This window comes from Lipotes vexillifer, unplaced genomic scaffold (assembly GCF_000442215.2).
Source record: "Lipotes vexillifer unplaced genomic scaffold, Lipotes_vexillifer_v1.1 scaffold37, whole genome shotgun sequence".
In the NCBI taxonomy this organism is placed as follows: Eukaryota; Metazoa; Chordata; class Mammalia; order Artiodactyla; family Lipotidae; genus Lipotes; species Lipotes vexillifer.
The window spans coordinates 3,114,536-3,139,588 of NW_006791811.1; the positions used below are offsets into that span (position 1 = coordinate 3,114,536).

Sequence of the window (25,053 nt, forward strand, 5' to 3'; positions counted from 1 at the left end):
AGAAGAAAATAAACAGAAGCCAAATTTTCTTGAACTGCCCTCGGATCTGTGTTGGCACAGAGAGGAGAAAGCACCAGCCCTCCTGCCCATCCTAGCTATAGAAATCAATGCATATTCAAGGCTTTTGGTTATAAAAAGGAATAGTAAGTGCACGTGGTTCCCTTGATTTCGGTTATAAATGTACTCTCCTGTCAAATCCAGTGTGCAATGCTTTCATGAATTCTTTTCTTCTGGTATATATCACAGCTGCAAAATATGGAACATTTTTTGACACCCAAGAGACGTCAAAGGAAAATAAGTACCCAAGAAGTATAACCCACAGGCTTAAATTACTGATCACTTAGGAAAAGCCACCCCAAGGGACATCTTCTTATCTGGTACTCAGATAAACTGGGAGGAGAGAATAAGAGCACCTTGCTCAAATAAGAAAGCACCAGAAGGTACAGACAAATTATGCAATGGTTATTTGCCCAGAACACTTGGACCTGTTTTGATCCTAAGTTCTGGCAGAGACAATACTTTGATGATGCTGGAGACACTGGTTATTGTGCCTTCACACATAAACAGACACACACACAAGTGTAAATAAAAATAAATAAAATTAAATGGAGATAAGGATTGAGAGAAAAAGCTGTCTCAGGGCCTTGAAATTAAAGTTCTGTTACTTCAACAGGAAAGAAGAATAAGCTACGAGTTTACTATCTTTCATGGTTAAGAAACAGAATATTACACAATGACCCAGAAGTAGAAAAGAAACAAGGCTGGATCACTGTTGGGGACTTGGAAGGCTGTATACATTACAAAGTTGGTAAGTCTCAAGACATGGAATTGTTTGCTCAATCCAAATTATTCAGTTAAGTTTCATTCCGTTTTTTTCCATCAGATATTGATGATGCATTTGTGACCAGTTTAAGACACTGCTGGAACCTTAAATATATTTGCATTATTTCCCCAAAAAGTTAGATTGATGAAGTTCAAAGAATGCATTCAGAATAAAGTCTTAGGCTCCAGTTTGAACTCGCTCCCAAAGACCCATTAAAATAACCATGAAGAAATAAAAGTGCTGTAAACCTACAAGGACAGAGGGACCAGGAGAAGAGAAAACAGATAAGAGATGTCAACAAAATTGAACAAGAATTGTTAGATGACTAGGAACAGAACTAGCTGACCAGGGAATGCTGAATTCTAAGTCTGCTGTGAGGAAAGTCATCAGAATCAATCCAGTCACTCAACAGAACTCAGAAAGGCCCAGGACGGTGTATCTGAGGTGGAGGTGGAGGGTGGGATTGAAAATGGGAGGACTGTTGGAAAGTTGATGAACAGCAAATCCTCCAGAACCCAGTCAGGCAGCCACCCTCCCTGACAGCAGCAGAAGATGAAAGGTGGGCACAGCCAATCTGTTGATGGGGAATATTGAATTATAAGGACACACTAATACACACACAGACACCTCCTTCCCCTGTTTAGCACCCCAGATGTTGCCAGCCATGCTTATACTCCCAAGCAAGAGATTGAAAGATGGTCTTTGGAGAACCTAAATGGCCATCAAGAAAAGATGTTGAGGTACTAATATTTGAAATGCCGTGAAAAGAGCATGCTATCTAACCACCTTAAAAGTGAAACCCATCAGTCGATAAGCCCACTAGAGCAGACAGTGGGAAAATCCACTAATGGGAAGGAAACTTAAACAGAAAGAAGGGACTTTAGAGGAGACAAGGATAATGAGGAGTGGAACAAAAATATTTTAGAAGAAACTATCAATATAATAACTTCAGAGAGATTAGAAATACTGTTTCCATAAAAGAAGAACAGGTGTTATTTTTTAAAAGAAGATGGAACAGGGTTGGAGAATGTCATTCAGAGACCAAGAAAAAAAACCTTGGAAATTAAAATATATTGGCAGGAATAAAAAATGCAGTAGAAGGGTCGAAAGACAAAGATGAGAAATGTCCTAGAAAGTAGAGTGAAAAGAAAAGAAAAAAGAGAGAATAGGTAAGAAAATAAAAGTTTCAGTCCAAGTGGTTCAAAATATAAGTTACGTGAGTTTTAGGAAAAAGATTAAGAAGTGGAAGGGGAAGAAAGCATCAAAGAAAGAATACAAGAAAAGTTCCTGGGAATTGAGACCTCAAAATCTCAAATTAAAAAGATTCACTGAGTACCTAGTGTAGTGAATGAAAAAAGACTCACAAGAGGACATAGCAACATGATATTTCAGTACCCAGGAAATGAGAAGGCTCTTAAAGCTTTCAAATTATAAGTAAATAAATAAACAATTTACATGTAATAGACACAGAATTAGGTGGCCTGGGACAGCAGTACTAGAAGCTTAGAAGACAATGGAGGGGACTTCCCTGGCAGTCCAGTGGTTAAAACTCCACGCTCCCACTGCAGGTGTCGAGGGTTTGATGCCTGGTCAGGGAACTAAAATCCCATATGCCGTGCAGCGTGGCCAAGAGAAAAGAAAAAAGACAATGGAGCAAGGCTTTCAAAGTTCTAAAGGAAAAATTTTTTCACTTAGTATTTTATAGCCCATCTGTATTAGCCAGGGCTCTCCAGAGAAACAGAACAAGCAGGATGTGTATATATAGAGACAGAGACAGAGAAGGAGAAAAAAATTAGTCCAGGCAAAGTGGGACAATGGAGGGTTCAGGAAGAGGTACCTACAAGAAAAATAAAATGTTACTAATAGATTACCTGCCATATTTGACTGTACTGACAGCACTAACAGAAAGTTTCCATGTGCTGAGAGATAGATACATAGAAAATAAGGAAGTGAAAAAAAATTGAAAGCAAGAAAGGAATTATAATAATGGTATACTACATGCCTCATCTATGAACAATAATGATTTAAACACAGGATATTGACTTAACCAAAACTTGTAAATATAACTCTATTGGAGGTGTGGGGAGGAAGAGATGTGTACTTTGGAGAGAGAGATCTAGAGAGAGGAGATTGCTGTAAGAGACTAGACCCTTGCCATTCTCCAGAGTCAGTAGGTAATATCTACAGCTGAAAAAAGTTGTAAATAACATTATCAGCACGTCATTTAGAAATATGGAAATAAATCGCTGAAGAAGTATTTGAAAGTATATTAAAGACAGAATAGTAAACAGGAGAGGCATGCTACAGAAAAAGAGCTCAGAGAACAAGAATTTGGTCAGTTATCCTGGCCGAAATTCTTTAGGACACAGAATATTCTGTTTGTTCAAACATTTTGTAAATAAAAAGACTGCCATGTGTACTGTCTTAGTCTGTTCAAGCTGCTATAACAGAATACCACAGACTGGGTGGCTTATAAACAACATGAGTTTATTTCTCACAGCTCTAGAGGCTGAAAAGAGCCAAGATCAAGTTGGTGGCAGATTCGGTCTCTGGTGAGGGCCTGCTTCCTGGGTCATAGACAGTGGTCTTTTTCCTATAACCTCACATAGCAGCAAGGGAGAGGGATCTCTCTGGGGTCTCATGTTAAGGGCATTGGTCCTTTTTGAATTCCTAATAACTGGAATCCAAGTTTGAATAATAAGAGAATGGCAGCCATTATGTCTCTCCCCATTTGTTGATTTTTCTACCATCTTGCCATACCGGCTCTCAGCTGCTTACATGTGGGTGAACATAAAAGCCAGGTAAGGAAACATGGAGGATTTTTATACAGATTCTTCTTACAATAAGTAGTTCACATCTAGACCTAGTGCTTAGAGGCAGTCCTAAGCCAGCTACATCTTTAGATGAAGAAAAGAGCCTTCAGTATGAAGCAAAAGGCCCCAGGTATCCTGCAAACCAAGTACATTAAAGGAAGTTAAATCTGTATCTATGAGAACATCCCACACCAGAGCATTACCCTCAATCAGGAAGATATGTGTGTGTGTGTGTGTGTGTGTGTGTGTGTGTGTGTGTGTATGTATAGTGGTTTACACATTCTTTAATACAAAAATGAATAAATTAATGAACTTTTTAATTCATAATTTTTCTATTACAGTCAAATATGAAAGGATCAAATTCTTGGTGATTGCCTTAAAGAATGCTGTGGAGATATATGCTTGGGCTCCTAAACCATATCATAAGTTCATGGCATTTAAGGTAAGTAGGCATGTGATTACCTAACAAGGGCTTGTTTTTTTATATAGGTTAGGTTCCCATCAGTTAACAGTGATTAAGTTACACATACACTAGCACCAATTTTTCTGTATATAATAAACCTCTTTTAAAAGTGTAGGAGCTCTTATTTGTTATTCTAAAAGTAAAGACTAGGTATTAGTAAATACTGTTAATTAGTCAAATTAAAATTTGGGTGCACCCTCCTCCATTTCAGGTCTATGCATCATCATCTCTAAGTGGCATTTAGTATGGAATGGTTACCAGGCAGAGCATTCATTATGATATTAGGCAATGAGATTTATTATACACCCACCTAACTAGGGCACTCTCTTGATATTTCATCTGAAAAAGGCAGACCGACAGCAAGCAGCACTGAATCTCAAGGCTGAACTGAGTCTCTAAATCTTGTAATCCTCGTAAGCCTTTTGGAGAAAAGTCACTAAAACTCACTTGATGCTCATATATCCCCACTGCTGTTGGACTTCTCTGAAATGAATACTGAATGTAGTCACATATGGAAATGGCCTAGTTTCTCTGCATCCTTCAATTTTCATTGCTGTTTCATTTTTTATCTTGTCTAAGTCTGTACCCACTGTGGTTGGCTTGATAACTCATGAGCTTCAACAGAAGTAGGATGGGGAAATGCTGGTCCCGTTGACTCCAGATCATGAAAGCTGACCCCCAAATGCCAGAAGGACCAGTACTTATAGGCACTCTGATGTTTTCAGAGCTGCACAGTCTACCCATAGCCAGTGTGAATTTACCTCTGTTCGTTCTCTCTGCCTACATCTCTTTCTTTATATCTCCTTGGCCCTCACTTTTTCTCCCCACCTTTATGACTGTTATCTTTCTTTGACCCTTTATGTATTTTCTGTTGCCACATATGCCACGTCAGGGCAGAAGCTGCCTTGGGAACATTACAAAGCCCTCTTCAGGGCTGAATCACCCCCGCTTCTATCTTGTTCCTTTAGCAGGGCAAGGAGTTCATTTGTGATGTGCTCAGGAAGATGCGAAATGGGCCCCACTCGTTAACCCCGCTTTTATGGAGAGAAATGTTTGGAATGCGTTGGGTTAGTAATAACACTTCAGGGATGACTCCTGACAGCTACAGCGGTGCTGCTGTCCTGCCAAAATCTCTCTTCCCAAAAGCTTTTCAGTCAAGATCCTGTTCCCGTTCCGGTTCGGAAGTTACTGTCATCAGTGTACTAGCCAAAGTGCAGGACTGACTGCAAAATGCTTTGTTGAGCAAACCATGACCAACCTAGAAAGAGGGAAGAGCAAAGGCAAGGACTCGAAGAGGAAAGACTGGAGCCGGCAGGGGGTCAAGCCCTCCCGTGGGACAAGGAGATGAGGCTCGAACCTCCCATATATGAGAATGATGTTAGCAAAAGAGAAGGAGGGAGGGGTCTGTTAGGTGACGGTGACATGATAGACGAGGCACTTGTAGTTTCACAGATACTCGCCCAGACTTCAAGGCCAATACAGGTGGAGTGTCGATTAAACAATGGCAAAGGAAAACGGAGGAACACTTGACAGTTAGTTGGGGCTTAGACTCTGGAGTCTCACACACAGAACTTTGATAAACGTGGCTGGAGCTCTTTCTTTCTTTTCCTTTTAAACCCAGCTAGCCAACGTAAGCCATGAGTCTTGAGATGAATCATCCCCACCATCCTCTATCGCCCAAACCCAAGTCTCAGATCTCAACATTAAGTTTAGAGAAAGCGCCAGCCTGATGTGTACTCACTCACCCAGGAGAGTCAGAACCAGAGCATGCCTGTTAACCCTGAACAGGCTTAGCACAGGGCTGGCCCACCTGCCCACCCAGTCTGTCTCTGAAAAGGTAGTAGCCATGCCTGGGCCTGGCTGTCCCTTGGGAAGGAGAGAGGCCAGAGAGGTGACTGGACCTCCTTCTTGAGGAAAAGGCCAGAAATAAACAGGGAAGAACAGCAGCACCCAGACACCAAATTTTTTTTTTTTTTTTTTGCGTTACGCGGCCACTGTCGTGGCCCCTCCCATCGCGGAGCACAGGCTCCTGACGCGCAGGCTCAGCGGCCATGGCTCACGGGCCCAGCCGCTCCGCAGCATGTGGGATCCCCCCGGACCGGGGCACGAACCCACATCCCCTGCATCAGCAGGCGGACCCTCAACCACTGCGCCACCAGGGAAGCCCACCAAATTTTTAATATATGATGACACTATCAAAACAGACAACTGTCGACCAGCTTCGCTGCCCTGGAGCACAAGGGGTAGAAAAAGGGAAACAAATGGATGCTAGACTCTTCCTCCCAGAGTCAGAATATGAATAGCCTTAAAATTGAAAGAAAGATTTCCTAGCTTTTCAATTTAAGAAAGTCAGACATTAACTTCCACAGGAAATGGCTAAAGGAAAAATTTATTAAGGTAACGTCTTTGAATGATGTGGGTACTCATGGGGTGATTTTTAAAGTCTTTTGCAGATCTCCAGCACAAGCCACTGCTTGTTGATCTCACAGTAGAAGAAGGTCAAAGATTAAAGGTTATTTTTGGTTCACACACTGGTTTCCATGTAATTGATGTTGATTCAGGAAACTCTTATGATATCTACATACCATCTCATGTAAGTTCCTGGAAGCAGACTGTCAAGACTGTTCCACAACCTGTGTGTATAGATTTGTTTTTGTACATTTTTAGTGGAGGTCATGCTAACTTTTACTAGTCAATAAAGCAGATGAACTTATGGTCTTCACTAAACAGATGAGGCTTTTAAGTCATAAAACATGTAACTTTAACTGACTTTTATGGCTGCTTAAAATTGAGTAACACGTAATAGCAATTATTTGCCATTTACTGGACATGTTGTCTCATTGGATTTTACATTAAAATACATACAGTGGGTTTTGTTCAAGGGCATAGATTCTGTTTTTTAAGCAAGACTATAGTAGATGAGCTTCTATTTTTAGTTTTTGAAGGAGATTGGTTCATTTTATGTGGGAGAAGTCCAGTGATCCTTTTTCTGCTATCGTTCCTCTCTTCAAGTGGAGGGCAGTGTCACGTGGCAGAATCAGACACCCTGGAGCACATGCTCTGGCTCTTGCATGTATTCGCTTTACAATAGTGGACACATTAGGCAGCCAGTCCAACCCTCAGCTTTCACATCTGTAAAATGGGGCTAAGAGGACCTATCACATAGGGTTATCGTCAGCATTAAGTGAGGTCATACATCTAAAGTAGTTGGCACAGGGCCCTGCAAATTGTACTCTTAATATTACTATACTGACACATTGCCTAAAACATGACTTTTAAGGGACGTGCTGCCCATGGTTTCATGTAGTAGGATGAGTGCAGTGTAAATTTTGTTTCCTCTAACGTATGCAGTCCCAAGTATTTCAACATACAGTAGAAATTATTCGTCAGCAAAGTCTGAAACCTAATCTGTGGCTGTTTGGTATTTTGAGACTTTAAAGACTTTACTCCAAGGGAGCACAACAATTGAAAAAAGTTGTTTTGGGGCACGACACACATACGTCATTCGTTGTTACATTACAGCTTTTCTCGCGTGTGTATGTGCACACAGGACTCACAGCCCGTGCTCTTGGTGAGGGGACTGGGCTGTCCCCATCATCATCCTCCATCCCCTCATTCCTGTCCACCATGTACCTACTGGACGGCCATGACATTCTCAACCAGGGGATCGCAGCAGCACCACGTCTCTTTTCCCAGAACAAGTCAACCTACACTTATCTGAATAGTATGATTTTTTTTTTAGTGAACGGTAATTTTTAAATGTTTTCTCAACAAGCCATTAATTTGGACAGTAAGTCCGCTACGTGAGAACGAGTTCCATTCCGAGAGCAAGTTCGTAAGTTTAGTTTGTTCCTAAGTCCAACGAAGTTAGCCTAGGTACCCAACTAACACAATCGGCTATGTAGTACTGTACTGTAATAAGTTTATGATACTTTTCACACAAATAATACATAAAAAACAAACACAAAAAATAAAGAAAACATTTTTAATCTTACAGTACAGTACCTTGAGAACTACAGTAGTACAGTACAACAGCTGGCACTTCTTAGCAGTACCAGCTACGTCACTGCTGCTTTTACTCTTGCTTCCGGACATCCTGGGCTTGAAATAATGATACTGTACTAGTGTACTCTATACAGTACTGTAAAAGTAAAGTACACAAAAGCACAACCACTTGTAGAGGATGCACGCACGTCACAATGTACACCAGGCACGTGAATATTGGACATGCGAACACACGTCCGCACCTTGGAAAGTTCACACCTTGAAGGTTCGTATGTAGGGGACTTATTTAGGCACCCAGGTAAACAATCTGTATTGACTGTTCATAGCCTGTTTTGGTCCCACCTTTTGGCCCCACTCGGGCTGTTTCCATCAGATCCAGCTGGATTGCATTCTCCTCATCTTTTTTGGAAATAGATAGAAAACACGAGATTTTCAATGTCCACGGGAGTGTGCTCAAATCCCAATTCTACCACCATATCCTAGTGCAGCTTTGGTCAAATTACATAACCCCTCTGAGATGCAGTTGCTTCATCTGTAGACAGAAATATCTAGCATGGGGAGCTGTTTTAAAGGCCAGAAGTTATACATGGAAAGGGCCCACACTTGGCACAGGGCAGGTGCTCCATAGCTGTAGTTGTTGCTTTTAGAACAGGTAAATTGCATTCTCAACCTAGTGCTTAAGTTTGTATTTACCAGGTTTGTATTTGACAGGTCGGTGGTTAAATTAAGCAAAAAAAAACATCAGTCTCTAGAATGTAAATGGAAAAGGGAAAAGAAAAAGCTCTTTTTTTTTCTTTGCAATTCTTAGAGATTAATAGCTAAGATTCTGTCTTATTTTTTAAAAGAATAATGCCTGGCCTTTCTTTGTCTTCTAGATTCAGGGCAATATTACTCCTCATGCCATTGTCATCTTGCCTAAAACAGATGGAATGGAAATGCTTGTTTGCTATGAGGATGAGGGGGTGTATGTAAACACCTACGGCCGGATAACTAAGGATGTGGTGCTCCAATGGGGAGAAATGCCCACGTCTGTGGGTAGGTTAACCATTCCTTATCTCCTTCAGCAGTTACACCCCCCAAATGAAACGAAAGTCAAGAAATGTGAAACAACCATTTGATTCCACAAAAAAAAAAAGTCTGTGAATAACACTTGTAAGACTTGCTTTGTCTGTTTATCTCAAGTCGTTTGTCATTTTTGTGGTTAAGATGTGAACAGATGCTGTGAGTTATTGCCCATCTAATGTTTTTAATGCAGTTTTGGAAATTCCTTTTGACAGCCTACATTCATTCCAATCAGATAATGGGCTGGGGCGAGAAAGCTATTGAGATCCGGTCAGTGGAAACAGGACATTTGGATGGAGTATTTATGCATAAGCGAGCTCAAAGGTTAAAGTTTCTATGTGAAAGAAATGATAAGGTAAATCCGTTTCAACATTTGCATTAGTGTTTGCATTTTAAGAGACCACCAGGTACCTGTGAAACCTTCATTTTCCTTTATACTGATTTGAATCACATCTGTGTTAAACAATCAATATTATCTTGAAATGGCATTATTTGGTTTGATTCATGTGAACCCTCAAAATATATCATTCACGCATCAAAAAAGACATAAGGGCTTCCTTGGTGGCGCAGTGGTTGAGAGTCCGCCTGCCGATGCAGGGGACACGGGTTCGTGCCCCGGTCCGGGAAGATCCCACATGCCACGGAGCGGCTGGGCCCGTGAGCCATGGCCGCTGAGCCTGCGTGTCCAGAGCCTGTGCTCCTCAACGGGAGAGGCCACAACAGTGAGAGGCCCGTGTACTGCAAAAAAAAAAGACATAAAAACATCTAAAAAATTTCTTGTAAACTGTTTGTAACTTGTGTGGCTTGCAGGCCTTAAGATGACTCAGCAAATAACCCAAATTCTCCTAAGTACTTAGAAGAGCCGGCCTCTCATTAGTCATCTCACAGTGGGTCAACTTTATGCCCCACTTTTAGACGTTTCACAAAATCACTATTGGGACGTAACCCATCACATTATATTTGATTTTAAATGTAAAACATTTGACATGTAGAAATATAAACTTTTTTAAAGTGTCACCCATACCTTAAGGAATGCACAATCGCAAACTCAACTAGTGCCATGTCTTGTGTCATTCCAGCCATGTTTCTTCTGAAGTGTCATAGGGGGACTGTTTTCCAGTGAAATCGGCGGTGTTCGTCTGGCATGATCAGTCGCCCAGAAGGCGTATCCTGCAGCAGTGCTGCTTCTGCCTTGCCCTCCCTGTAGACTAACCCAGAGTTTTTAGTAGCTAAGCTATACTGTATTTGTGAATTCATCCTTTGGGACTATGGCCAACTTAGAAATGCTGTCCCCAAAACAGCAGACATAAACATCTATAGAAAAGAACATGACAGGTTGAACAGACCTGCATCTCTTGGTTCACTCCCATTCCCCAGAAGCCAGGCTGGTCTTAGTCTGGCCCTGGAGTAGCCAACTACTCTGACCTGGTATGGTCTGGTGTGGTCTGGGTGGACAACAGCTGGGGATGGCAAGGATGGTCCCAGGCCCTTTTCAGAATACACCAGAAAACAGACCTGACCCCTAGTAAAATTCCAGCCCCCGCCTAGTCTCTGGGAATCATAAGACTAGGGATGATCTGGGCACAGACACCCACACTCCAGTTCATTGAAGTCCCACCCCAGAAAGCCAATTTCAAGTCACGACCACACCCTCAGCAGCAGGCTGGGACCACACCAGCATCTGGGGCCCGAGGTTTAGAGCCAGGGCTCACAGAACCTGGAGAGAACAGCAGCCCTTTCTTTCCCTCATTGTGTTCCTATGGGTCCTCTGTGCTTCCCCGTTTTGATTCACTGACCCTAACAGTAGCTTTACTTACATATGTAGCATTAGCTGAAAGATGAGCATTTCCACAGAACTTCCGAAGTTGTTGGGAGAGAGCATTCTTCTGAAGAAACCGTGAGAATGGAGTAGCAGAGACTTTATACTAATGACAGAAGTAAACGCCTCGGACCAAAGTTTGGTGTTGGCTGAGTGAAGGACTGGGCCACGGCCCAGAATGTTGTTTTGCTGGGCAGTGGTTCATTGATGTTCGGCTCAAGCAAGCAGTACCCCAAATTTTGCTCGCTTCTCTCAGTCGTTTGATAAGATGATTTAGCAGACCCAGACCGAATGGACTGTGGTTCTCCTTACTAATGTCATGATCTCCTTTGGCCTAGGATATGCATTCATCAGCAGAGAAGCCAAGCATTAACTCTTGGAACGCCAAAGTGAATAGGCATTAAACACCTTACCCTCTCTGACCAGAACCACTTATTTTTTTTCTTAATTGAGAAATGAAGTTGTATAGTAGTCAGTAGGCCCCAAATTTCCCCCTTGACTTTGGAAATGCGAGAGGATTCTCTTCATTCCCAAAGTCTGCCCTCTTGTTATTAGGGGAGAGAAAAGGGGAGCCCCTGTGGCTTTCCAGAAATTAACAAAGGACGTGTTGTGCCCTAGACCAGAAATCCAGCATATTATCCTAGCACGAAACTCCTTTGTAAAAAGTGAGCTCCCAAAGGGTTGTTACAAATCAAGATATAGCCCCTTCTGGGTCCCTGAAGGCCGGTGCCACAATCAGTCATAGTAACCTTCATAGGAATAAAGGCAGGAATGTTTACAGAGGATGCACTGTATTAAAAGGCACTTTATAAGCACCAGCCATTAAGTCTTAAGAGCTGACACATGGCAAGGATAGGACATGTGAGAGAAAATGGATGGACGGTTGAAGAAAAGAGGGAAAGAAACCGTGCAGTTGAACTAACTTCTTTTTAATTTCAAACAGGTATTTTTTGCATCCGTGCGATCTGGAGGAAGTAGCCAAGTGTTTTTCATGACCCTCAACAGAAATTCCATGATGAACTGGTAACAGAAGAGCACTTGGCACTTATCTTCATGGCGTTATTTCTAATTTAAAAGAACATAACTCATGTGGACTTATGCCAGTCTAGAGGCAGAATCAGAAGGCTTGGTTGACCATACCACTTTACCCTTTTCCTCTCCCTCCACCCGTCCCAGTACAGTCCATCTTTCAATGTTGCAGCCTGGTTGAGAAGGAGAGAAAAAGGTGGCAGGAATTTCCAGGAGATCCCCAAGAATGCTGCGTTGTCTGTGGACAAAGGTGGACCATGTGCTCTTCGGAGTTAGGGATAGAAACAAATATTGTGTGCTCTTATGATTAAGCTGTGTTCTGGTGGGTTTTTGAGTTTTATTTTGTTTTGTTTTTTTACCTTTTTTTCTTTACCCCTTTACTTTGTAAGAATGGGGAAAGAATGCATACTGAGAAAACGTCTGTTTTTAATTCTGTCTGCCTGCTAGCTTTAAGTATACAATGTGTTGTAAAATTTCCAATTTCGAATGGTGAGAGACAGCACAATAAATGTACCTTATCTCTTTACACTGAAGGCCATAACTACATAGTGGGGTAATTGTAGAACTCTTTTGCCTTCACGAACCCAAAAGGTTGCTTTTTGATAGCAACTGCTAATGGATTTTTAAAAGAGAAGAAAAATACTAGTTTTCCCCACTTGCGGGAAATAGATTTTAAATGGCTAAACTACTAGCCTTAGACTAATAAAATCAACTACCATTTTTGTGAGTCTGGCAGGCCCTATTTTATATGGCCCTGTACAGAACAGAGTGTGTTGAATGGGATAGTAGTGCCATTGAGTTGAGTTGGCTCTAGTGAATGAGGGACTCTATAATACAACATTGCCTCAGCGATTATGCAACAGATCAGGGCAAAAGATGGGATGACAGAGGGGGTCAGACAGAAAGAGCTTCTGGAAACAAGCTAAAAATGTATACACACACACACACACACACACACACACACTTTTTTTTTTCCAAATGCACAAAACTTCCCAGCTAAGAGGTCACTCTGTTCGGGCTTCGTTAGGAGTTAAGACTTTGTTCTTTCTGGGAATTGGAGAATAAATAAGTTCCAGGCTCTGGTCGTTCCCAGCTTTCTCCTGAGGGTGCCGCTTTCCCAAGATGAAAACTGTGACTGAAAAAATAATAATAATAAATGTTTCTGAGCTGCCTGTGTTCTCTCTGGGTTGGTGAGAGAAGGGACTAGACTACTAAGCCTGCCTGAGACCCAGCGGGCATCATTGGTTCAGATGTTATAGAACTAGAAAGCAAGGCTTTGGCCAAAATTCTGAGACCCTAACCATTTTACCTTCCTCCAAATTACCCAACATACGGTAAACAACATTTGTGCAGAATATGTATGTATTTCGTTCAGGTTGACTTGTGTCCTTATAGACTCTTACGCGGATGATTCGAACTTTTACGTGACTGTCTGGGATTTTTTTTTTCCAAAGCTACCAGCATGGCCGCCTGTGGTATCAAGGTGTTGCAAAACGATATCTGTGTTGCGCTTCCTGTTTTAACCTACCTCGTTTCGTTTGTTTTGTTTCACTGTTCATCACAGCAGTGTTATCTCCAGGAGACATATAGAGAGCTCAACTGGCAATCTCAGGTGCACTTAATATTTTAAAATAAAACAGTAGTTGACCAAATTGTTCTTGAAAAATTGAAAAAAAAAATCCAACAACAGCAAAACTAATGTGGCTTGTTTCTGGAGAAAACAATTACTCTAAACAGATCAAAAAAAAAAAATCTATGATCCTACTGATTTTGCCTAAATACATGAGCAGCTGATGTACTATTAATGAGAACGAAATACACATTAGGAAAACAGCGCCATTTCGATCTGGTGGCTTGGGCAAGGCGGGGAACAGCGAAGGGGAAATATTCTAGTTCTGCTATAGATGATTCTGGCCCTCCTGTAAAGGTGGTTGTCATTTACATTTATTTTAAGCAGGTAACACAGGAATGGAATTGAGGATTATCTTCAGGCAATCACCAAGATGTCCTCATCGTGGTCCCTTTAGTGCTCAAAAGCAATGATATCCTCCCGTTCTCATTTTTACTGCTAAGGTTCTGCTGCTGAACAATGTTATCTTAACAAATTCCGTGCAACAAATTCAGCAGTAACGTTTTGGATTGAATTTAGCAACTACTGGAATTGGATGCTGACGTGAACAAGGTACATGGATTTGGGTCTCGTCCCCGCGTGTGATGGCCACCAGCTCTCTATATTGCTGCTGTGGTAATTTTAAACCAGAAGCTTCTTTAAATTATGTTGCAAACTGATCTTTGTTTTTATGTTTTGTTTTGTTTTGATTTCTAAGTGGTAAGTTCGAAACACACGGCTTTAAATGATTTTTTTATTGTGGGATTTGGGGTACAGTTAAGAAATAAAAGGGAATCATTGTGTTTAAACATAAGGTAGTTTGTGAATGTATTTTTTAAAGCCTAGATTCACTGAAACAAAAAATCATGAGAGAACAATATTAATGCAGTCTTGTTTACAGTATGTACAGTGACATAACATAGAACATGAGCTTTTCTGGTGCCAACAACAATAAAACACAGACGTTAAACATCAAGCCATGCCTTTTATATTTTTGTACAAATATCTTACAGAGTACAAGGCAAAACCAAATTTAAAAAGGGCCCCCCACAAATCTGTGCTCCTTAAAAGATTCCTAAAGAATTCTTTGAAGCTTTTATCTCCAAAAATACATTTTCCTCCATCAGGACTGGCCCTAGCCCTGAAATACTGAGGCCTAGGTCATGCAGAATATTTCAGAATAACTGTTCATGGGCCCGTAACAATTCCCAACTTTTTGGTTTGCTTTAATTCTTTATTCTTTTTTTTTAGGGGGGGAGGGCAGAGGTGAGGGGGTGGTTGTGCTTTTCATCGCCCTTAATATCATCTTAAAAATAAAATGAGCCAGTTCTAGAGATAAAATCCCCATCAGGAACAAATAAAACTAAAAACTGAAACTAGTTACAAGACCAAAGAAATTTTTATTAAGATTTCTATACAAAGAGAAACTGAGCCCTCCCTCCCTCAAAGTAAGTTTCTCTAGATCTTTTCTGTCCTTGCTACTCTCAATTGATAATCATGCAGTAAAATCCACTGCAGCTGCTCACACCATCGTCGTGGGCTGGGGTCTGTCAGGTGACTATCGTTGCTGCGTGCCAGTCGGGGACGCTAGAGGAGATTCCTCCATGCAGTGGGTAATGGGAACAGCAGACCTGTAAGATCCCTTCAGATGGGGAGAGTACTCTCTCTCCATGCCAATTACATTCAGACCATTGTCCTTGCACACAGTATAAGTGAAGACAGCTTGCACTAAGTGCCACATAAAATCTAATGGCTCTATTTAGATATTTTTCTTGAAGACTTTCGAACAGTGCTTCAAGAAGACTTAGAGCTACTGCAACAGTATAGGTTAAGGCACAGATGACATCCCACAAGGCCACTCAAACAGGGACTCCATTTTTCTAACACTTTGGCACAGCTTTCCAAGACATGCTTCTTACATACGTTGCATCAAGTACACATTTTTTTAAAAGCATCTTAATTCCTGGTTGTCAAGACCTACTAACAGTTTTCTGTCTGCTCTTGTGACTTATTGGTAATTGGTGTCTCTGGTCCCTCCTGTGCAGTAGATTAGAAAGAGATGTGAAATTCAGGCCGGAGCCATTTTGGTTTTGTCCATTGCCAGACAAGAAGCAGCTGAAGTCTGACCTCACATTCCGTGAAGTTTAAAAAAGAAAAAAATTTTTCCCCTACTAGTATGTGTCCCACTTCCTGTCACTGTATTCTTGAAATGTTGAAGAGCTATTTGTGTTAATAGTGTGTGCTGTCTTTGAAAGTCTGCTTGAACAGGCATCACTTGCATTTGTGCTGACTGCTTTCAGGTATACGATGTGCTACATTATTTTTAAGAAAGAAGATGCAGTTACTGGTCAAACTTTTTTAACCTTCCGGAGGAAAATAGGAGAATATCCATAACATGCTGGTGGCAATTCTGAATGACCCTGCCATGCTCCCGATGTTCCCAAGTCTCCTGATTCTATGTTCTGACCATCTCAGCAGTTTCTGTGAATTATTAGTTACCTTTTAGTTCATCCCGCAAATTTTTAAATCTAACTATATCAAAGAGTAACAAACACATCCAAAGCTGGCTTCCCTGAGACTATACAGTTACAAAATAAAATCCAAAAACCTAAATTTGATTTCATTTACCTGCCAGCATTTCTCATAAATACCATTACATTTTGGCCTTGATCAGGATTGCAATATCGAGAACCTTAAAATCTGCTGCTCTCCTTTTATGGGTCCCAAGATGGGTATAAACTGATCTTCTTTCAGAAGCTCCAGCAAAAAAGAAAACCTCCTGAGAATTTGCAAGTTCAAAACTGACCATTTGTACATGTCTACCAAATATTTTCTAGTGTTGTTTGATTTGCATACTGTATCATTGTTCTGGGACTTTTTCCATAGACAATTAGAATATTCAAAAATTTGCATAGCATCAAACAGTATGAGACCATAACTCTCTGCTTTGAACTTCATTCTTCTAGGGCTGTCATTCCAGAAAATGCCAGAATGCACCAAAATAAAACTCATAAAAGCATTTTAAAAGCAAAAATCCCTGGATAAGTTTTGATATATTCTAAATTCAGACCAAAATCTTTGACTCTGTCCATGATGCCAAACATTTGGATGAAGACTAGAAAATACAGTTTAAAATAGAAATGCTCTAAAGTTTCCAGATTTTTGCTTTGTGTAGATATCTTCAAACTAACTCAACTCCTTGCATGATAGGGTTTGGTTTTGATGGTTTGTTTTTATCACACTAAATTGCATTGCACAGTTGAGGCTGGGCAAATACTGGAGGAAAGGTGAGTTTTCATTTCCAGCAATGGATCATTGTTTGTCCATAGCATATATCCATGCCCCAGCTGCCTCTTCCTCCTATCTCTTCCCCTGGGGTTAGTATTAAGGAATAATAATTCTGTATTATGGCTTATTTAAAAACCTCAGACATCACCCTGAATCAGAATTTCAAGTGTTAGGTGACAGCAAGAAATAAATCTGCAGCAGGAAAAAACAAAAAAGGATGACAGCTTGGATGAAGTTTAAAATTGGATGTTGCGAAACTATTTTTGTGCGTTTTAGCTATCTTTTTTACAATGTTAACATAACTGTAGAAATGCCAAATTTATAATACTGGAAGGGAAAACTATGATTTCGCTATGCCTACAAGTGTTTACATTGTTTAAATCTCCAGTTTTCTAAAGTGTTTTAAATTGTCAAAAACGTGCTGAAACTGGATAAGTCTCACCTGTGTCAGGGTATAGAAGAAGAAAATCTTCTTGGCATATTTTCTAGTCTGAACCTTTTGGTTACTTTCAAGTATTTTTTTTTTCCCCTGCATTCAAAAAGCCTTCAGTTACTGTTGTCTAAGTTTGTTCCAAGCTGTAGTTAGAAATGATCTGATAGGTTCTAAGCCGGGGTTTTCCCATACTGTGACTGCCACACCCTGTAATATACTATTTTATGTTATCTCTATCAAAATGTGAAAAATAAAATATTGATAGTAGTAGGACGCCTGCTTGTTCTTCATTGCCACTTCCAGACTATTATCCCTTCTTCCTTCTCAACACTTCAATGCTTTGAAGCTCTTGCCATCAGCCTATAAGTTCTCCAGTTACCTTCGGTCACTCCCCCTCTTTGCTTCAGTATCTTGGCTCTTAGCTCACTGTCACCATCTCCAACACCACCCTTGATTAATTCTTGGTGATTTCAAGAACCACTTAGAGAATCCCTGGCTTCTCGGTTTCCTGACCTTGAACAGTGAAACTTGCCATTACCAATTACCTCACCACCTCCTAAACTGGTAGCAGGCAATTCTTCCCCTTTGCTCTAGGTGGATCCCATCCACTGTCACCAAATAAAGGTCATCACCCCCAAAATCTTCTGTGTCACCAGCTTTACTCATTCTGTTGGAGGGTTGCACTGCATTCATGCTGCAATCTCTTGTGCTATAAACACCCTGGGCCCCACTACCATCCCTAACTGCCATCTTACTTATCTGTTCCCCTTCACACACACAAAAAAAATCAGCTTTTCATCCCCACCACAAGCAGCTCTTGCTAAGGACACCAGTTATATCCACACTGTCAAATGCAATGGCCAGGTCTCTGACTTTGTGCCATTTAACTTACCTGCGGTCTTTAACACAGGTAATAACTCCTTCCTTCTCGAAGTATTGAATAGTTTCTCAGCTCTGGACATCCCTCTCGTGTTCTCTCACCTCTCTGACCATTCCTTATTGGTCTCCTTTGCTGAATTCCTAGAGTGCCCAGCACTGAACATCCCCTTTCTAAGTGATCTCTTCTAGTCTTGGGGCTTGAAAAACCATCATATTTTTATCAATACTCATATTTTTATCTCCAGCCCTAATCTCTTTTCTGAAAGCCCGATTTATATGTCTAACTACTTACTTGGCATCTTCATTGGATGCATAATTGACATCTCAAACTCAACATATTTAAAACTACACTAATTTGCACCCCACCTACAGATCTACTCCCATTACAGTCTTCTCTATGTCAGTAAATGGCAACTTTGTTCCTCCAGACCAGAAGATCTTATCATTTCCCTTCATTTTTCTCTTTCACATACGGCATGCAATCCATTAAAGACAAAACACCTTACTCCTCGCACCGGCCCACTTTAGAAAATATCCATAATCCAAGCTGAGACCATGCCACATTTTACCTGAGATGACACTTTTAAAACATCCACTAATATACCAGTTTAGGCCACTTTTCTGCTCAAGTGTTCAGTGTCTTCCCATCTCACTCAGAATGTCAACGTCCTACAGTGGCCCATAAGGCCCTAATAAATCTGACCTAGCCTTTGCTCCATTCCCAACCACCACTACCACTTCTCTGACCTCATCTACTATTACCCTAGTTCACTTTGCTCCAGCCACACTGCCCTCCTTGCTTTACCCAGGAGACCCTCAAAGCATGCTCCTGTCTCAGGGTCTTTGCCCTGGCTGTTTCCTCTATCTGGAAAGCTCTCCATTCATGTATCTGTACCATGTGCTCCCCCCTTCCTTTGGGTCTCTGCACAAATATTCCTAAACTATCAGACACCTATATAAAATAATTTCCAATCCCCCACTAAGTCTCTGCCTTTCATAGCACTTATCAACATCTAGTCTGTTCACTGGCTTATCTCCAGTACATATAATAATGCCTGGCAAATAGTAATCACTCAGCAAGTATTTATCGGATGAACGAATGAATGAAAATAAATAACAGAGTTTGGGGATTTTTTATTAAGGTATAAAACTAAAAGTTCATTTCAATATCAAAACAAAAAGCTGTGTCCAAAGTCTATCATAAAAGCATAGGTCTGCTTTCATGTAGATAATGGAAAACCTAATGGATTTCCTTTCCTGGAAGGCTATTGTGGATGGAAAACACCTCGCTATAATCCTGGCTGTACTTTCTTGCTCCATGAATCATCTTAACAGGCCAAGCTGCAGGGTTGGAAGAGAGGCTGTCATATAGAACCTTGAGAAAAATGTATTTCAAAACCATTACATTTATACAGATAATGATCCATTTTAAGCTACTGGCAGTGCAATAAGTACAGAGTAACTAGCAGTGGGAAGAGGATACTGAATTTTGTTTTCTGGTCTAAATGTTTAAAAATGATAACAAATTTTTTTCTAAAGCAAAATATAAATAACATTAAAGGTATTCTCCTGCTAAATGCAGCTTCAAGAAAGCCTAATGACATTCGGGTCTTATGATTCTTCCAAGTGACAATAGTTCTGAGGCTCCCCTGGGCAGCTTCTAACATCTGTATATATTCAGCTCCACTGAATGTTGTTGCATGAAGTTTTGTTGTAGGAAATTGACACATGCCTTCTGATGAATTTATTGTTTCACTCAGTCTTGTAAAGGTCACAGCTTGTAGTTTCAATTTGTTCAATCATGTATTTTCCTGCTCACTTAATAAAAGAAATATTTTAAAAAATAAAGGAAGAAGATAATGAAATGATGTAACATGAAGCAATATAACAGTGAAAGAATTTTTTTGTCCCTCTATTATTTTCCATGTCTTTTCACAAATCTGTTGAGATGAAAGATAATATATAATTCGTGCTAAATAGCAAAGGTGATGGTCTTAATCAATCTTTTCCAGGACCAAAGCCATTTTTGGATTCCATGGTACTTAGCTGTAGATTCCTGGAGTCCTTTACAGAAGATACAGAGCATTGGTTCCAGGTTCAGATAGAGAATGTGGAACAGAAGCTGAGAAATGCCCAAGGTGTCATTCATTGTGAACAATCTAAGCATCACAAATTCCAGTTGTATAGACACCATAAGTGATTTTAAAATGAGTTCTCAATAATTTATGTGAAAATATTTGAGTGCTGGTTTTCTTTAAAGTGGAATATCACCAGCTTGAAAACATGTTTTTATACATCCATAAGCAACTAAGTTCATGTTCCATGACAATAACAATTTGAAAGAAGATCACCTCCAGCCAAGAAAAATAGTCATCTTGGTTTCCAAAGTTCAAAGTTAATTTACCAGATGGTGTTGTGAGGACATGGACTAGCAGCATCATGGTCTGACCAAATATTTTAGCCCTACACCCAGTGCTGCATGATCTCGGGTCATCTTGGATTACTAAACTCGTTTAGAAAAAGAAATGCCAGGGCTTCCCTGGTGGCACAGTGGTTGAGAGGCCGCCTGCCAATGCAGGGGACACGGGTTCAAGCCCTGGTCTGGGAAGATTCCCACATGCCACGGAGCAACTGGGCCCGTGAGCCACAACTACTGAGCCTGCGCGTCTGGAGCCTGTGCTCCGCAACAAGAGAGGCCGCAATAGTGAGAGGCCCGCGCACCGCGATGAAGAGTGGCCCCCGCTCACCGCAACTAGAGAAAGCCCACGCACAGACACGGAGACCCAACACAGCCACAAATAAATAAATAAATAAAATTTTAAAAAAAGAGATGCCAGTTAAGATTGAGGAATTTAGGGCCTTCCCTGGTGGCGCAGGGGTTGAGTCCGCCTGCCGATGCAGGGGACACGGGTTCGTGCCCCGGTCCGGGAAGATCCCACGTGCCGCGGAGCAGCTGGGCCCGTGAGCCATGGCCGCTGAGCCTGCGCGTCCGGAGCCTGTGCTCCGCAACGTGAGAGGCCGCAACGGTGAGAGGCCCGCATACCGCAAAAAAAAAAAAAAAAAAAGATTGAGGAATTTAGGGCTAGAAGGCATCACTGGACCAGAAAGAAAGAGCATAGCCTTCAGGGCAATCTGATGTTTTCCTCTATCTCACCCTTCCTCCTCACTAGGACAGCCATTCATAACTGGAGGCCCATCAATCTGGGCAGGCCAAAGTTATCACCAGTCCAAGACAAAGGACAACACAGTGAGCTTTCCATAAAGCTCATTTAAAGACAGTCTTATTTGGAGGCAGCATGTTCTCACTGTATAGTGAAAAGATGTATTTGAGAGTCTGGTGATAATATATACACATTGATTTCATTAAATGTTCTAGTTTGGCAAAATTAAAAATTGGCGGTCTTTTTGTTGGTCCCCACAGGATTTGGGGTTGTATGGGGTTTTGTTTTTGAAATTTTCCTGCTTAGTGAAATGTTTTTTTACTGTGGTAATAACTGCTCTAGAGTACTTATAGAAGTCCAGGTCTTTGTTTAGTATAGAAATGTACTGCCCATCTCAAAAATTGAAGGGATAAATATAGAAAGGGGGGAAAAGGGGAAGAGCATGATCCAGCATCAGGAACAAAGCAGATGGCCGCCCTGGTGTCCATAGTTAGACTTCTGTTGCTGGCTTTATCCAGGTAAGTGGTGGTTAATTTCAGGCAGAATTCAAACAATTTCCACAGGCCTAAGTACCAGCGCAGAGTGAACATTCTGTGACAGAAGACATTGCACAACACAGAAGTTATCAACTAACTGTGTCCCAGCCACCTAATAAGCCTGAGTTTCCCAATCATTTTAAATATGATGACTTCCCATCATAACCACCTACGAAACTAAAAAGCAGCAAAAAGTTCGGTAACACTTTTAAGTGAAACTGCAATTTATAAGCCACACTCATTTGAGAAAAAGTACTTATACATGTGAGTCATTTAGTCTACAAACAATGCTTGGTATATGCTTGGATACTGGACTCTTTGTTATAGATCCACAACCCCAAGCCCTGCTGAGGTCCCTGGCCCATAATTTGGAAAACGTAACTATAAGCATTTTCCCTAAGAGTCTTCATTTGTATATTGGTTGTGTTTTATGGCAATGTTTAATGTGTATATATTAACAGTCATTGGTTCAGTTCATCTTAATAAAGCTGCCTTATCACCTTCAAGTATCAGAGAGCTCAAAAAAATTCATCATAGTATTTTTATTTTTTGCCTGTTTATATGCCATCTTATTTTTTAAAGTGTTTGAGACAGCCATGATCTGACTTTTGACAAGCCACCAACACAAACTCACCTGTGTAGAGAAAAGCAAAGCAACCATTTATTTACCAGCTGCTTAATACATAGCAGGCCTCACCACTGGACGCTAAGGCAGAAACAGCTGACGAAGAAATGATCCCTGCCCCTAAGGTGCGGCAGTCTCCTTTTGCTCCAGGGCAGGTGGGGAAGGCAGGGGAGGAATACAAACAGGCACAGAGACAATAGCGAAAGAAGCAGAGCCCAGCATTTGACAGAGGAATGCAGGGACTACTATGGGACTGAAGAGAAGGGACCCCCTGCCTAGAATGGTTATGGAGGGCTTCCAGGAGCAGGTGGCCTTTACCAGGTTATGGGACAGGACAAAAGGTAGAGAGGCATTCCAACAAGAGGGAGCGGCTTGAACAAAGGCACAGAGGAATGAAGAGCATGTGGGCCTGGAAATGGCAAGTAGTTCAGCATGACTAGAGAAAGTGCTGGTGGAGCAGGAAAAACAATCACCTGAGTACATGAGTGTGGAGCATATTCTTTACACCCCTATGCCAGTCCTCTAACATAGGCCCCGGGGCTTTCAAATTCCTGATTCAGCCAGCTGCCTGGCCAACGTGGGCAATGTTTGATGAATGAATCACGCCGTCAGTTAAGAACGCAGTGATTCCTGTGTGTTTGTGGTGAAACCCGTGAGAATGGATCATTTCGTGCATGTAATTCCCAGCATTCTTTTAGTTGCTGTCTGTAGGACTAAGTCCCCAGATTTCTTCACTGAAGCCCAGCTTTGAAGCATGAAGCTGGCCCGGGCCCTACTCGCCCAAACTCTCCTGGTCATAGGAATCACCCGCATGCTGGTTACTCAGGCAGACCTTCTGGAACACCCCAACCCTGCTCTGAGCAGTAGTCCGTAATTTGAGTGCCCGTGGTCTTGAACCACCCCCAATCCCACACTTTGAGAGACACTATACTTCTGGAGTTTTCCTTTCTTCCCCTTTGAACAATTCTGCACGTTTCCAGTATGCCTAGACAGCAAAAGTGCGTGCAAACAACCACCCTGTTTCATGTTGTGCAAGCATCTTGGTACCATCTTTCGTCCCAAGTAGGGATTGCAGAAGTCTTGCCCAGGTGCTGCTGTGACCCGCCAAATGGGACAAGCTATCTGGGCCACCGACCTCGCTCCTCATCCACCATGCTACTTCCCTTCGTCACTGGGGCACACTCTTCCTCACAGCCGGGAGCTTTGCTACCCACGGGGGCCTGAGCCTCCTACCTGGAGACGCAACATTGCAGCCCACGGCCTCAGCTCAGAGGGCCTTGCCGAAGACACAGGACGCCTACCTGCTCTCCTACTCGGGTCATTTTCTTCTTGTTTTCTTGAAGTTAATAACACCTTTTACTTTTAAAATATACCCTTTTAAAGGTACATTCTATTGCTATTATTTTTGCCTATTTGCATACACTTTGCTGTTCTTACATGGCTTTGAACTTCTTTTCTTTTTTCATGCTGACCCTCTTTCTATCTCAAAATTTCAAACCTCCATTGACTTTTACCATCTTTTTTATTGTCTCTTAGATTTAGGTCGAGATAAAAAATTTCTATTTCTACTTTAATACTTGTCGTTTTTTTTTTTTTTTTTTTTTTTGCGGTATGCGGGCCTCTCACCGTTGTGGCCTCTCCCGTTGCGGGGCACAGGCTCCGGACGCGCAGGCTCAGTGGCCATGGCTCACGGGCCTAACACTTGTCTTTTTATACTCAACTTCTAATTTCTTTTACTTAGCTATTTACTTTTTTAAAACTTTTCATTGGAGTATAGCTGATTTACAGTGTTGTGTTAGTTTCAGGTGTACAGCAAAGCTATTTACGTTCTATTTAACCTCTCCCTGTTATTTTTATTTTATTTTATTTTATTTGGCTGTGTTGGGTCTTTGTTGCTGTGCGTGGGCTTTCTCTAGTTGCAGCGAGCGGGGGCTACTCTTCGTTCCAGTGTGCAGGCTTTCCATTGCAGTGGCTTCTCTTGTTGAGGAGCATGGGCTCTAGGCGCGAGGGCTTCAGTATTTGCAGCACACAGGCCCTAGAGCATGCAGGCTTTAGTAGTTGCAGTGCGTGGGCTCAGTAGTTGTGGCAGCAGGCTCTAGAGTGCAGGCCCAGTAGTTGTGGTGCACAGGCTTGACTGCTCCACAGGCCAGGGATCGAACCCGTGTTCCCTGCATTGGCAGACGGATTCTTAACCCCTGAGCCACCAGGGAAGTCCAACCTCTCCCTTTTATTCGGCAGCTGTATTGATTTCTACTTCTTTGTGACTTTAAATCCTTCTTACTTTGCTTTTCTCCTTTGAATATTCTTATGCTTAAATATCTCCATTTACCTTTGTATGTTGTTTGCTTTTACCCTTTTTCCTCTTTTTATTTACATTTTATGCTTTACTGTACATTTATATTCTCTCATTACTCTTAATTTCTTGGTCTCTTGGTTTGTTTCATTGGTCTTGCCTACTTTTTTTTTTTTTTTTTTGCGGTACGCGGGCCTCTCACTGTTGTGGCCTCT

General features: G+C 41.5%; 1 protein-coding gene across 8 annotated transcripts in view; it reads left to right on the forward strand.

Moving 5' to 3' along the window:
- Positions 1-12,587, forward strand: part of TNIK (TRAF2 and NCK interacting kinase) — a 414,613-nt gene extending 402,026 nt beyond the window's left edge. For 7 of the 8 annotated variants that reach the window (XM_007464716.1, XM_007464717.1, XM_007464720.1 and 4 more), the window contains 6 exons: positions 674-808; positions 3,978-4,078; positions 6,543-6,692; positions 8,980-9,139; positions 9,382-9,521; positions 11,929-12,012. In XM_007464716.1, the coding sequence (XP_007464778.1) occupies positions 674-808; positions 3,978-4,078; positions 6,543-6,692; positions 8,980-9,139; positions 9,382-9,521; positions 11,929-12,012 (770 nt within the window). Of the gene's footprint in view, positions 1-673; positions 809-3,977; positions 4,079-6,542; positions 6,693-8,979; positions 9,140-9,381; positions 9,522-11,928 lie in introns of all 8 variants that reach the window. The other variant, XM_007464722.1, reaches the window with a different exon arrangement.
- Positions 12,588-25,053: the final 12,466 nt, after the last annotated feature.